This window comes from Scyliorhinus torazame, chromosome 3, assembly GCF_047496885.1.
Source record: "Scyliorhinus torazame isolate Kashiwa2021f chromosome 3, sScyTor2.1, whole genome shotgun sequence".
Lineage (NCBI taxonomy): Eukaryota > Metazoa > Chordata > Chondrichthyes > Carcharhiniformes > Scyliorhinidae > Scyliorhinus > Scyliorhinus torazame.
In genome coordinates this window covers 302,792,510-302,806,859 of record NC_092709.1, presented here as the reverse complement: position 1 = coordinate 302,806,859, position 14,350 = coordinate 302,792,510, and the positions used below count along the sequence as shown (strand labels likewise).

General features: G+C 45.8%; 1 protein-coding gene across 8 annotated transcripts in view; it reads right to left on the bottom strand.

Moving 5' to 3' along the window:
* pias2 (protein inhibitor of activated STAT, 2) overlaps positions 1-504 on the bottom strand; it is an 88,823-nt gene extending 88,319 nt beyond the window's left edge. For 3 of the 8 annotated variants that reach the window (XM_072497465.1, XM_072497469.1, XM_072497467.1), the window contains exon 1: positions 16-220. Coding sequence is in view for 3 of the 8 variants with exons in the window: in XM_072497471.1 (XP_072353572.1) it covers positions 397-420 (24 nt within the window). In the remaining 5 variants the exon portion in view is untranslated. The other 5 variants (XM_072497471.1, XM_072497463.1, XM_072497468.1 and 2 more) reach the window with 4 other exon arrangements.
* Between the last annotated feature and the right edge of the window lie 13,846 nt (positions 505-14,350).

Genomic DNA, 14,350 nt, shown 5'->3' with positions numbered 1-14,350 from the left:
AATGCCAAGTCTTACCTAATTGCGTTGGCTGAGGTGACAAACCAGACATTAATAAGCCGCCCGGTAAGAGAGCACCTTTTCAGAGGAAGGAAGGGAATTGTCAGATCCTAGGCCTGCCGGCCGGACCCCCAGCTCCGACACTCCCTGTTATTACAGATCGGGTGATTTGTCTCATTCACATTTTTAATTATTTGGTAGATTGGAGGAGGTTTTTTATTTAATCTACCATCTGGAGACGCTTCACTGGTCGGGACAACTCCTTCTTCACCGTGTCGCTCCCGCCCTCCCGCGGCCCGCCGTTTCCAGCTGGGCTCTCTTCTGCTCGCCCGTTCCCGCCTCCGCCAGCCCGTGTACCTCTTCTCACTCACTCACTCGCTCGCTCACTCAGCCACTCACCCTCAACTCGTCAAAATCCGCCATCTTTCGGCCCGTCCCATTATGCACTGCGCAGAGGTCACGTTCGACATCGGCGTGGTGACATCAAGGCGTCGCGCCGCCCTCCACCTCCTCCCCCTCACTTGAAATCTTGCAACAATGGCCCCACGTGACCATGTCACTCAAACTTTGTGCTCACCTCTGGAGATTGAAGGGCCACCTCGCGGGCCTTGTGTAGGGTGGACCCCACAACATTGGAGAAAGGGAGGAAACACATTGAAAGCAAAATACTGCGGATGCTGGAGATCTGAAATAAAAATGAGAAGCGCTGGACAGCACGGTAGCATAGTGGTTAGCACAATTGCTTCACAGCTCCAGGGTCCCAGGTTCGATTCCCAGCTTGGGTCACTGTGCGGAGTCTGCTCGTTCTCCCCATGTGTGCGTGGGTTCCCTCCGGGTGTCCCGGTTTCCTCCCACAGTCCAAAGATGTGCAGGTTAGGTGGATTGGCCATGATAAATTGCCCTTAGTGTTCAAAATTGCCCTGAGTGTTGGGTGGGGTTACTGGGTTATGGGGATAGGGCGGAGGTGTGGGCTTGGGTAGGGTGCTCTTTCCAAGAGCCAGTGCAGACTCGATGGGCCAAATGGCCTTCTGCACTGTAAATTCTATTCTATGACAGCATCCCCTGAAGAGAGAACCAGTCTTAAAGTTTTGAGTCCAATATGACTCACAACCAGGTTACCCCAAAAAAACAGCTTATATTAACGATGATGGATCGCGAATGTCGGGAATAATCTGTGAATGGGCACACACTGTTGTGCGATGGAAGCAGACTACATAGACGAGAGTTCTATGATAGCGACATCTGCAATAAGTGGTGGGAGGGACGGGGCCATGGCGGCACACCCGTTTGACAGTGACACATGATAAAGAGGAGGCATACGCAAAAGTAGATGTTAAGTGTTGTATTCTATGTACATTGGTGAACATTGTACCAATGTAGTTAACACGCGTGCCACTGTCATGCTCCTGAGAGATTTCCTAACACGACTGCTCCGCCTTGGTACTTCCCCAACTTCCACAGTGGAGATGGAAGAAGCCTGCTGATTGTAAGGCTCTGTTGTCTGCAATGACTTCAGCAGGCAATCTCTGAAGGGCTGAGAGCTAGAGGGCCCCAGCCTGCTTTGGGTGTCCTGCTGTGGGGAAGATGCATCATAGCCGACCTGTGGAGCTGGAACTGATGGAGCCACAGGAAGCGACTGGGATCGGATGGACACCCTGGAGTTACCTGGGGGGGTGACCTCGAGATGTGCACCTGCTGACCCTCCTCCCTATGGGTACCTGAGGGCCTCAGTTGACTCCTTGAGGAGAAGGTGCAGCTGAAGTGAGATTGAGCTGCCCCCCCCCCCATTAATGGATGCCACTGAGAGCTATAATGAGGGAGCGTTGCTCCTGCAGCAGTGCAGCACGATATCCTGGATCAATCTCCATGGCAGCCACCAACCTGCCAGTGTTGACCTTGGTACTGGTGCCATCACATCAGACTAAACGTGGACAGACTCCTCCATCATTCATTGCAATCTAAGGAGTGCATCTAACATCCCTTCTTGATGTTCCCTTGACAGTCAGTGATATATGACTGAGTCGGAAGGCTCATCATCAGAATTGGAATCAGCAGAAGCATGGGATCCAGCAGTCCTCTGAGTGCCGGCAACCTTTGATATCCCTGCTACCACCTGCTTTGGACAAGATTGTGTGCTTTGCTCATCAGATTGTGACCCTGAATCTGCTGTAGAAATAGGTCCCAGTGAATTGTTTGTATCTTTGCTGGTGGAGGGTGTTGGTGATGGGGTTTCTGCTGTAGTGTCCTCTGGTTTCTCATCCAAGATGTCCTCGGAGCTGAAGCTGAGGACATGGCTTGTGAGCATCCTCAGGTGCTTTCCAGAGGTGCCTACTAAAGAGAATAGAAAAAATGTGTGCATGGCAGAAGACTTGAAAATAGGACAGAGCACTCACAGTATCATTGTGGGATTAGCTGGTGAGGAATTCTCACTTGAGTGTGTACCACCCACTTCCCTGTTGCCACAGGCACGGTACAGGTCCTCCCCTGCCAACGCGATGCCAAGCTCCTCAAAGGAATATGGGGGACTCTGCGACCAGTCTGGCACCTTTGTTATGGGTATGCTTGTCCTGCATAAAGACAGATCAAGGGAGTGAGACTAGTACTCATGTCAAGGCAGATGATAAGGATGCCTGGTATCTGTGTGTGATAAGATAAAACGAGACCTTGACAGGATATTAGCCTGATGGAGATGTGAAGCTCTATGTTGAGTGACTGGTGAAGTGCCTTGAGCTGGCAGTGTGTGAGATGAATATGAATGTGTGATGGGCTGATGATGAGTCCATGAGTTATGAGTGATGACATTTTGGACTTAGCCTGGAGAGTATTCATCCTCTTCCTCTTTTTTTAATGATGTGGAGATGCCGGCGTTGGACTGGGGTGAGCACAGTACGAAGTCTTACAACACCAGGTTAAAGTCCAACAGGTTTGTTTCGATGTCACTAGCTTTCGGAGTGCTGCTCCTTCCTCAGAATTCATTCACCTGAGGAAGGAGCAGCGCTCCGAAATCTAGTGACATCGAAACAAACCTGTTGGACTTTAACCTGGTGTTGTAAGACTTCGTACTGTGCTCTTTTTTTAATGAATTTATAGTATCCAATTTTTCTTTCCAATTAAGGGGCAATTTTTAAATCTTTATTATTGTCACATGTAGGCTTACATTAACATTGCAATAAAGTTACAGTGAAGAGCCCCTAGCCGCCACATTCCATCACCTATTCGGGTACAGAGAGGGAGAATTCAGAATGTCCAATTCACCGAACAAGCACGTCTTTCGGGACTTGTGGGAGGAAATTGGAGCACCCGAAGGAAATCCGCCCAGACACGGGGAGAACGTGCAGACTCCGCATAGACAGTGATGTCCATTCCTAGCACCTTTGTCAAGAGAGCTTTGATGTCACCCAGTGCCATCCTTTTCCCCATCATTCCCGCCTCCAACTGTCCAATCCACCTTCCAGCTCCATCCAAAATATTGGGTAATTCATTAATTAAACTAGGCAGATCCTGTCCTGACCAAGGGATATACTGCAGTCTGCCACCCTTCAGAATCACCGGGAACACGCTCTTTTCTCTCCTATCCTCAGCTGGAAACTTCACAGGTTTATGTTTTTTCCGCATTGACTTTCTTCGTCCCCCTAACACTGATTGTCCTCCTTCATCTTCACTACTTGCTTCTGTCTCTTCTTCCATCTTTCCCTTTGTTCTATTTTTCTCCGGGTACCTCTCTGGGTGTTTCCATGTCCATGGTTTTTCCAATCTTTGTCTATTTGTCCCTTCGGGTACTTCCCAGCCTATCTCTTCTCTTTCTTTTTCCTCTCTGTTCCATCCTACTCTTTTTCCTTCTATTTTTCCCTGTGCCGCCTCACTCCCGTACTTGGAGAGATCTTCTTCTGTCCTCCACTTACATCCGTCTCCAACATTCTTCCCTTTCCTTTCTCGTTCCTTATCCACTTTCATTGTTTTCTTTGCCCATTCCAAAAGTTCTACCATATTTACTTCTTCTGTCAATTCCTTTCTTTTTTGACTCAGCTCATCCAAATCCTCTTCTACTTTCCTTGCCGCTTCTTCTATATCTTGTCTCTTTTCTCTCTCTCTTTCTTTCCATTCATCCCTTGTCATTGGTTCCATGTTATATTCTCCCTCAAAATTCATTGTACCTGATATAACTGGGTACAGTCCCTTGGAGCTCTGTTCCCCTAAATATGGGGGCGGGGCTTCGTTTGGATCTTCCAATTCTGCTTTTTCCCGAAATTGTACTGGCATCTGCCTCCTGTCTCCCCTCCATGCCCTTCTTTTCTCTTTCCCCTCTTGTTCAAATAGCGCTAGTATCTCTAACTCCTTTTCTCGCTTCTCCTTTCTTTTGCTCGATTTATCCTTAATTTTATAATTCTTTATCATTCCTTTCTGGTCCTCACACCTCTCTACATCCCATGTGCCTTCCTCCGGCCACTGTGTATTGGTCTTACTTGTCCTTTTGGCCCATTTTTTAGAAACGTGTTCTATATCTCCCCTAAGGGCTGGGAACTTCTCCCCTAATTTCTCCACTGGTGTTCTAAACTTGTGTTCCATTATTCGTCTTTTTGGGTTATTGTCACAATCTTTATCACTCAATTCGTCAGAGTTAGGTATCACAGTAATGATCACTTGCTGTATTATTTTCCCGTGTTCAGTCCCCTGTTTACCTTTCTCTTGGGTTTCCTTTGTCAATATCTGTAACTCTAACCGGGGTTCCGATATCCACTGCCCAGTAGTCCCCTGTCCCGGTACTATCTTCCTCTCCCGGGCTATGGGGTAGTGTGTTCTCACTTGTTTGTCTATTTGTACAGAAACCCTGTATCGGTCAGATTCCTTTATTAATTTCTCTAGAGTTTCTAATTCTATCTCGTCTATCCAATTTCTGTCGGTTATTCCTTCCCAGTTCACATACGGCCACTCATTTTTTATCTCTTCTAAATTAGTTACATGTGTAATCTTTTCCCACTCCAGGGTTGCTTCTGTTTTTTGTTAATTTTTAATCCCCTGATTTTTCTTCTCAGCCTGTTATATCAATCTCACCACTAGGTGGTCGTGTCAGTGTAATGTGCTTTTAATTACCGTATTAGGTCAGAGAGCGATCTCTCACTGATCTCTCTCCCTCTCGGTTGACGTCCGTTACCCGAGGTCCTGGGTAGGTTTGGACTGGCAGATTCTTCCACACTTACTCTCTTCCGGGCAAGTCGTGACCTGAAAAACCCGCTCCAAACCGCTTGACTTAACCTAATTGCATCAATTTAGCGTTCGGTCTTTTTTCCCGTCTCACTTTTTACCCATTCACAGACAATACAGTATTCTCAGCGCGCTTTTGCATGCAATGCTCCACTCTTCAGATCAGGCTCAGTCTCTCAAAGTATTTTACACAATTTAGCTTCACCTTTGCAGGATATCTTTTGGGTTTGGGGAGATCCAGGACCAGCAAAGAGCCGGGTGCGCCGAGCCTCGAGATCCCTTTTCCGACAACAAGGATTTACATGCAATACAAATTTGCTCACCTTGCTGTCAGAATGCCGGCTTTGGGATGTCCAGCCCCGGTCGGACCTCCGTCTCCGCCACTCCTTCCAGATGTTTTTCTGGGCGATCTCTCTCCAACCCTGCTCGCAGCGCCAATTCTGTCGTGGTTCCCCAGAACGACAATTCGTGTTTATCGATTAAATCAGAGAGTCTGAACAGCGATCTTCCAAGCAGTGGATTTTATTCAGCTAGTACAAGAGAATAAAATCGGGATGTCCGGAACAATCCGAAGAGCCCTCAGGCTTACAGGCTTTTTATGTACATTTCAGTTCCATATCTCAAGGTTCTCATCTTCCTTATCTTACTTTACAGCCGGACCTCGCTTTTGGCCACTATTATTTTTAGATGCCTTTTATCTGTTTTAGTCACGATTGGTCGCTTCCTTTTTCCTCTCTCTGTCTCTTAAACCATAGTGGTTATAACTCCTGCTCTTATCTATATTTTTCTGCTTGTGCAACAATCGTGGTTTAGCTGATTTAGGCCGAATGTATAGGAAACATCTGCTTTCTTTATTCTGTTTTATTATGGTTTATTATTAAAGTAAGTCACGAAGCAGTATTCACTGTATTCCCAAGTGATTAGTAGTTGCTTTTATTAATTAGTAATTGCTAAGCTACTTTTCTGGGTCTTCTGCTTTGATTATATCAACTATACTTGATTACCTTAGGTTGTCTATGCTGTGTTTGATTATGTTACTTCACACAGGGTTATTCTAAATTACATCAGGTTACATAGGTCACACATTCATTTCATTGCTCACCTAACTCTACTTATCACTAAAACCTATGATTCTACATATCTAGGACAAATTACCTATACTTATACAATACTCAGTACAAATTCCCAACATGATCCAAGCGGGAATCGAACCTAGGACCCTGGCGCTGTGAAACAACATTGCTAACCACTGTGCTACCGTGAAGCCCACTTAGCAAAGCCAATCCACCTACCGTGCACATACTTTGGTTTGCGAGGCTGAGACCCACGCAGCCACAGGGAGAATGTGCAAACTCCACACGGACTGTGACCCAGGGCCAGGATCGAACCTGGGACCTCGGTGCCGTGAGGCAGCAGTGCTAACCACTGTGCCACTGTGCCACCCAATTCATCCTCTTCCTGCACTCAGTGGCAGACCCCTTGTGTGCCGAGTTGTTACTGATCGCCTTTGCCACTGCCACGCAAGACGGATTGGTGAGGTTTGGTGGACTGTGCTGGAGTTGAGGTAGAGGACATCATGGTGGACCTCAACTGCATCCAGAAGGCAGTCCAGAGAGGCATCGTTGAACTAAGAGCAGCAGTCTTCTTGACCTTTGGGGCCACCTCCTTACTGTGCAGTAGTCCTGGGCTGCATAGAGTGACATAGGTGTGCGCAGGTACACAGCTGAAGCAAAGAAGCTTGAGGTCACGGTGCGCCAGGCATATCCGAGACTGTCCATCCATGATATGGCATTTCCCTTGCAGGTATACTTAATGAGGAAGCAGGCATACGATATGGTGCAGAAAAACGCCATTGCGGCCGGCAGAAAATTTACCATTTTTCACACTTGCCACAGCCCATAGTGCACAGAATGGAAGATTCTGTTTAGTGCCTTTACACACCCCACCAACAGTGAATTCATGTGCAATATTTGCAATGGGATCTGAAAATCAAGATTTGGCTTAACATCACCAATCAGATGACACTAGCCTTGATGATTCAGATGTTAGAGTGGACTCTGTCACAGTGGGAAAAATATCACTGGAAGTCTTTTTAGCTCCCTTTTCCCATATTTCTGCAGGGTGAAACATTTCAGAGAGATGTGTTTCCAGAACTGCCTACAGAAGCAACTGATGCAGAAGGGAGACTATAGAAAGTAAACAAGTGATTTATGGCCTGAAAGGTGCTTTGAGGGTGTGGTATTTCTAGGTCAGATCTGTTTAGCTGATGGTAGATAGTGTTAAACTAAAAGAAGGTCCTGTAATGTTTTATCGGTATCAAAAAGAAAACTTGCAAGCATTTCATGATGTATGTTGATGATTTCCAACGGAATTTGAGAAATATATTAGTCACAAGATTCAACTCTTAAATAATTGGCTTAAACATTAAGCAGTTGGATAGATCTGGAGTAAGAAAGAGTAGTTGTGAAGCTTAGTTGGTCAGTTGAATGTCCTTATACACTCGGACGCTGGTTTTGATATATTGGAACTAAGTATTAGTTGAGGATGTTTTCAGGGAATTTTTTTTTTTAATTTGGAGAAATGCATACTTAAGTTTCCAACCTTGTGTGACCAAAGACGATGAAACCAATGGCTCAGATGTCACCTCTACAGTCCAGCTACAGCCATCCTGAATGGTGATGGACCATTAAACAATTCACTGGAGAGGAAGTTCCACAGATATCTCCATCTTCAATAATGGGGCAACCCAGCACATCATGGAAAAGACAAGGCTGAAACATTTGCAACCATCTTCAGCCAGATCTGACTGGATGATCTACCTCGGCCTCCTCATGGTGCCCCCAATATCACAGATGCCAATCTTCAGCCAATTCGATTCACTCCAGGTAGCGTCACGAAATGGATGAAGGCACTGGATACTGCAATGGCTATTGGTCCTGACCAGATTTTTAATAATTGATAATCTTTATTGTCGGAAATAGGCTTACATTAACACTGCAATGAAGTTACTGTGAAAAGCCTATAGTCGCCACATTCCGGCGCCTGTTCGGGTACACAGAGGGAGAATTCAGAATGTCCAATTCACCTAACAGCACGTCTTTCGGGATTTGTGGGATGTAACCGGAGCACCAGGAGGAAACCCACGCAAACTCAGGGAGAACTTGCAGACTCCGCACAAACAGTGACCCAAGCCGGGAATTGAACCTGGGACCCGGGAGCTGTGAAGCAACATTGCTACCCACTGTGTTACTGTGCTGCCATTCTAGCAATAGTACTAAAGCCATGTGCTCCAGAACTAGCCATGCCTTTAGGCAAGCTGTTCCAGCACAGCTGCAACATTGACATCTATCCAACAATATGGTAAATTGCCAGGTGTGTCCTGCACACAAAAAAGAACAATTCCAACACAGCCAATTACTTCCCCATCAGTCTACTCTTAATCAACAGCTAAGTGAAGGCAGGTCTCATCGACAATGCTATCAAGCAGCACTTACTTATCAATTATTTACTCACCCACGCTCTGTTTGGGTTCCACCAGGGCCAATCAGCTCCTGAACCCATTACAATCTTAGCCCAAGCAGGGACAAAAGAACTCCAGAAATGAGGTGAGAGTGACTCCTTTGACATCAAGGCAACATCTGACTGAATATGACTTCAAGTAACACTGGAGTCAATGGGAATAAGATGGGAAAGTCACCACTGGTTGGAGTCATTCATAACACAAAGGAAGATGGTTGTGGTTGTTAGAGGTCAATCACCTCAGTTCCAGGAGATCGCTGGTGGAGCTGGGCGGCACGGTAGCACAGTGGTTAGCATTGTTGCTTCACAGCTCCAGGGTCCAGGGTTCAATTCCGGGCTTGGGTCACTGTCTGTGCGCAGTCTGCACGTTCTCCCCGTGTCTGCGTGGGTTTCCTCCGGGTGCTCCGGTTTCCTCCCACAAGTCCTGAAAGACGTGCTGTTCGGTGAATTGGACATTCTGAATTCTCCCTCAGTGTACCCAAACAGGCGCCGGAATGTGGCAACTAGGAGCTTTCCACAGTAACTTCATTGTAGTGTTAATGTAAGCCTACTTGCGTCAGTAATAAAGATTATTATTAGGAGTTCCTGAGGGTAGTGTCCTAGGCCCAACCACTTTCAACTGCTTCATCAATGATCTTCCCTTCATCATAAGGTCAGAAGTGAGGATGTCCGCTGATAATTTCACAATATTCAGCACCATTCATATCTCCACAGATACTGAAGCAGTCCATGCCCAGCTGCAGCACAACCTGGACAACATTCAGGCTTGGGCTGATAAATGGCAAGTAACATTCATCCCACACAAGTTCCAGAGAATGACCATCCCAAACAAGAGATTATCCAATCACCTCCCTTGACATTAAATGGCATTACAATTGTTGAAACCTCCACTATCAACATCCTGAAGATTACCATCAACCAGAAACTGAACTGGACCAGCCATATAAATACTGTGGCTGCAAGAGCAGGTCAGCGGTTTGGAATCCTGCGGTGAGTAACTCACCTCCTGATTTCTCAAAACCCATCCACCATCTCAAGGCCCAAGTGAGAAATATGATGGAATATTCTCCACTTGCCAGGATGAGTGCAACTCCAACAACACTCGGGAAGCTTTGCCACCATCAGACCCTCCGTTTGACTGTCACCAACTTGATCATTTACCTGATCCAGCACCAGTGCACAATAGCAGCAGTGTGCACCAAAATGAATTGCAGCAACTTGCCAAACCTCCTTTGACAGTACCTTCCAAACCGATGACCTCTATTACCTACAAGGACAAGGGCAGCAGATGCACGGGAACACCAACATTTGCAACTTTCCCTCCAATCCACATGCCATCTTGACTATATCACCATTTCTTCATTTCACTGGGTCAAAATCCCGGAACTTCCTAAGAGCAGTTTGGGTGTTTCAACACCACATGGACTGCAACGGTTCAGTAAGTTGGCTCATCTTCTCAAGGGCAATTAGAAATGGGCAACAAGTGCTGCCCTTGCCAGTGATTCTCACATCCATGAAAGAATTTGAAAAATTGTCAATACAATCTAAGGGGCGCGATTCTCCGACCCCCCACCGGGTCGGAGAATCGCCGGGGGCTAGCGTGAATCCCGCCCCGCCCCGCCGTGAATTCTCCGCCACCGGATATTCGGCGGGAGCGGGAATCGCGCCGCACCAGTCGGCGGGAATCCCCCGGCAATTCTCCGGTCCGCGATGGGCCGAAGTCCCGCCGCTGTCAACCCACGCCAGCCGGCGTGGATTGAACCACCTTTGGGACGGCGGGACACGGCGGCGCGGGCGGGCTCCGGGGTCCTGGGGGGGGGCGGCGGGGGCGATCTGGCCCCGGGAGGTGCCCCCACGGTGGCCTGGCCCGCGATCGGGGCCCACCGATCCACGGGCGGGCCTGTGCCGTGGGGGCACTCTTTTCCTTCCGCCTTCGCCATGGTCTCCACTATGGCGGAGGCGGAAGAGACCCCCTCCACTGCGCATGCGTGGGTTGCCGTGAGCGGCCACTGACGCTCCCATGCATGCGTCGCCCGGCAAAGTCATTTCCGCGCCGGCTGGCGGTGCACCAAAGTCCTTTCCCGCCAGCTGGCGGGGCGGAAATCAGTCCTGCGCGGGCCTAGCCCCTCAAGGTAAGGGCTCGGCCCCTCAAGATGTGGAGAATTCCGCACCTTTGGGGCGGCGCGATGCCGGACTGATTCGCGCCGTTTTTGGCGCCGGTCGGCGGACATCGCGCCGGTTACGGAGAATCCCGCCCAAGTTCTCTGAATAAGTGAGGCCAGTGCCCATGAATACTCCAGCATTTTCAGGCAAGAATGGGAGAAAAGTAGAAAGAAAAGAAAAACTTCATAGAATGCTAAATAAGCAAAAAATAAAGTGAATCTTGGTGGAAATAAGTTGGGCTGCAAAGATTGCGTGGCATGAAATGAACAGAATTACTCAGAAAAATAGTAAAAGAATGATACCGTTCTTTTTAACTGTTTGAGATTTTAAAGGGTGAAAATATTAACACAGTCATTGAATTATAAACTCCTGGCTTTACCAAATTTTCAAGGTCAAAACACCGATAATAGGAATTTTTTCTGAGAAAAGCAAGATAATAGATTGCAGACAAAATGAAAGGAATAGAGTTTATTTGAAGATTTAAAACCAAAGTGTTCGGAAGATATGTAACAAACGTGCTTATGCTTTTACAATAAGAGATTATCACTAGAAATAAAATTTGTAAGTGACTCTGGGTTTTCAAATCATTGAATTTTATACCACAGCAGGTGTGCAGGTTAGGTGGATTGCCCATGCTAAATTGCCCCCTAGTGTCCAAAAAGGTAAAGTGGGGTTACGGGGATAGGGTGGAGGCGTGGGCTGAAGTAGGGTGCTCTTTCCAAGGGCCGGTGCAGACTCGATGGGCCGAATGGCCTCCTTCTGCACTGTAAATTCTATGATTCAGCCCACAGTGCCTTTGTCAGCTCTTTGAAAGAGCTATCCAACTAGTAGTAATGTGCTCATTCACTGTAGCCCAGCAAATGTTTCATTTTCAAGTATATATTGAATTCCCTTTTTGACAGATGATTATACATTTAAAACTGTCAAATAATTCTAAATATTACAGGTGGTCATTTTAAAGTAATCGACTCCAGATTATTAGGCACTGAATTTGAAGCTCTCACAATTACCCATCCTTCAGTGAAGTTGTAACTCATGCATTAATTGAATCATATCACTGTTGTCAATAGGAACCATTGTTCCAATCCAAGTTGACGTTATAATGGGACAGGAAGATCCCAGAACGGATCCCTGGCTCAAAAGACCGTATTTTATTTTATAAAACGTGGAGAAACAGAATCACAGGACCACTAATTAGTTTTAACAACAAGAAAAGATGTATTAAACATGAATAAATGGATGCTCCTTTACTCCCCGCCCCCCCAACAAATACACACAGATTTTAAGATTAACACAGATTACAAAGTACATCTTAAGATAATGTGGTCTCCTTAACACAAGTCCCTTTAAGCACACTGATTAGATGTGGTCAAATACACTCCATTCTGAACTCAAATGAGTTTTTGTGGATTTCTCCTCAGAATCCTCTCAGATGATTGTCATGTGAGAGTTTCAAAACTCCACTCCCAAAAACACACTTTAAAATCTTCTCTCATCATTCTGCTATCCCTTAGCAGTTTGCACTCTGAAATCCACGGCAGGTTTTCCAAATGCCACTTTTAAACAAAGCTTCTGGTCCACATTTAACAGCACATCCAGCCCAGGATTTAAAACTAATCCCATAAGGATTTATTTGTCTTGACTGCTATGCAAATAGCTCGCAATTTCTTTAACTCTTAATTCCCAGACTGTATTGAAATGGCATCAGACATTTGATTTACCTTTGAAAGCTGCTGTCCCACTTTAAATCTGATTACTGCAATTGTCTCTTTAACTCAGAACACTTTGTTTACTCTTCTTTGAATTCTTCTGAACAATACCTTGGTCTCTGTTCGTTTAACTCCAGTTGTCTTAAATATTATTTCTGTCCTAATTCCCTGGTTATCTGGGCTGTAACTTGTACTTTAGGAAGCCTGCTTCTTTTCAGCCTTTTGGTTTTCACATTATCACACATATATATCTAATATGCGTTTGTGCCTTCCTGTGACCTTAATCATGTTGAATCAGATGATTTAAAATTGCAACAAAACTTGAAATTGTTGGCATGGTCCAAAGTTGTTTCTGTAGTGAAGCCCATTTACATTTGTTTGGAAAGTTGCCAGAGGAAACTACATTCCTCTTTGGTAGCTCAATGATCTTGGAGCAGGAAATCCATCTAAAGGAGGAGAATCAGCATCCACGTTTATGCTGATAATGCTCAAGTTTACCCTAACCACGGGGAGGGGGGAGGATAATTTTTTTTTTTTAACCCTATCCACCATCTCTCTTGAACTCTCAACGTCCTTTATGTTATCAGAGTTCTCATCTGTCATCTGTTCATGGATCATCATGGTATCTTCCAGCTATACATGAGGAATATTGAAGCCATCACCTTTGGCCCCCACCATAAACTCCATACCTTCACTATCTGAGATGCTGTCTGATGTTGGAAATGGTCTCCTGTTGGAGATGGTTATTGCCTGGCACTTGTGTGCTGCGATTGTTACTTGACACTTGTCACCTCAAACCTGGATATTTGACAGGATAGTGATGATTTTTAATCGTATAATGTCACTAAATCATTTCTTCCCTTAAAGCTTTATTACCTATAATAAAGTAGATTTCTATCATATAGGCATGATCTACTTATTTTAAACTTCAAAACTAGGTATCATAAATACAAAAATTGCAAAAAATAATTTTCAATCGTGCCATCTATTTGCATCCATCCACCTTAAAGAGCAGGTGGGGCCTCGGTTTAATGTCACATCTGAAAGATGGCACCTCATTCTAAAAATAATTTGATAAAAACTTGAAGAATAAGCTGTACAGGACTATGGGGAAGAACAACGAATAAAGGAACTAGTTGATACCCCTGTAGTTCAATAAGATCATTGCTCATCTGGTTGCGTACTAAACTCCACTTTGCTGTGGGACCACATAACCATCAATTTCCTTGGAGATCAAAAATTTGTCTAACTCAACCTTGAATATATCTAATGATCCAGCCTCCACAGGTCTCTGAGTTGAAAAATCAAAAGATTAACAACTCACTGGGGGAAGAGGCTGGAAATTCTGAGGTGAGTAATTCACTTCCTGACTTCCCAACATCTGTCTGCCATCTAAAGGCACAAGTCAGGAGTGTGATGGAATACTCTCCACTTGTCTGGATGAGTGCAGCTCTAACAACACCCAAGAAGCTCGATGACATCCAAGATAAAACATCATACAGAAACATTCACTCCCTCCATCCCCCTTGCAGAGTGGCAACACGGTGTGTACCATGCGCAAGATGCACTGTAACAACTCACCAAGGCTCCTTGAACAGGACCTTCTCAACTCACAACCTCTACCACCTAAACAAAAAAGGGTCGCAGATGCATGTGAACTCCACTATCTGCAAGTTCCCCTCCAAGCCACACAATATCCTGACCTGGAACTATAACTGGGTCAAAATGTGAAACTCCTTTTCTAACTGTGGGTGTACCGA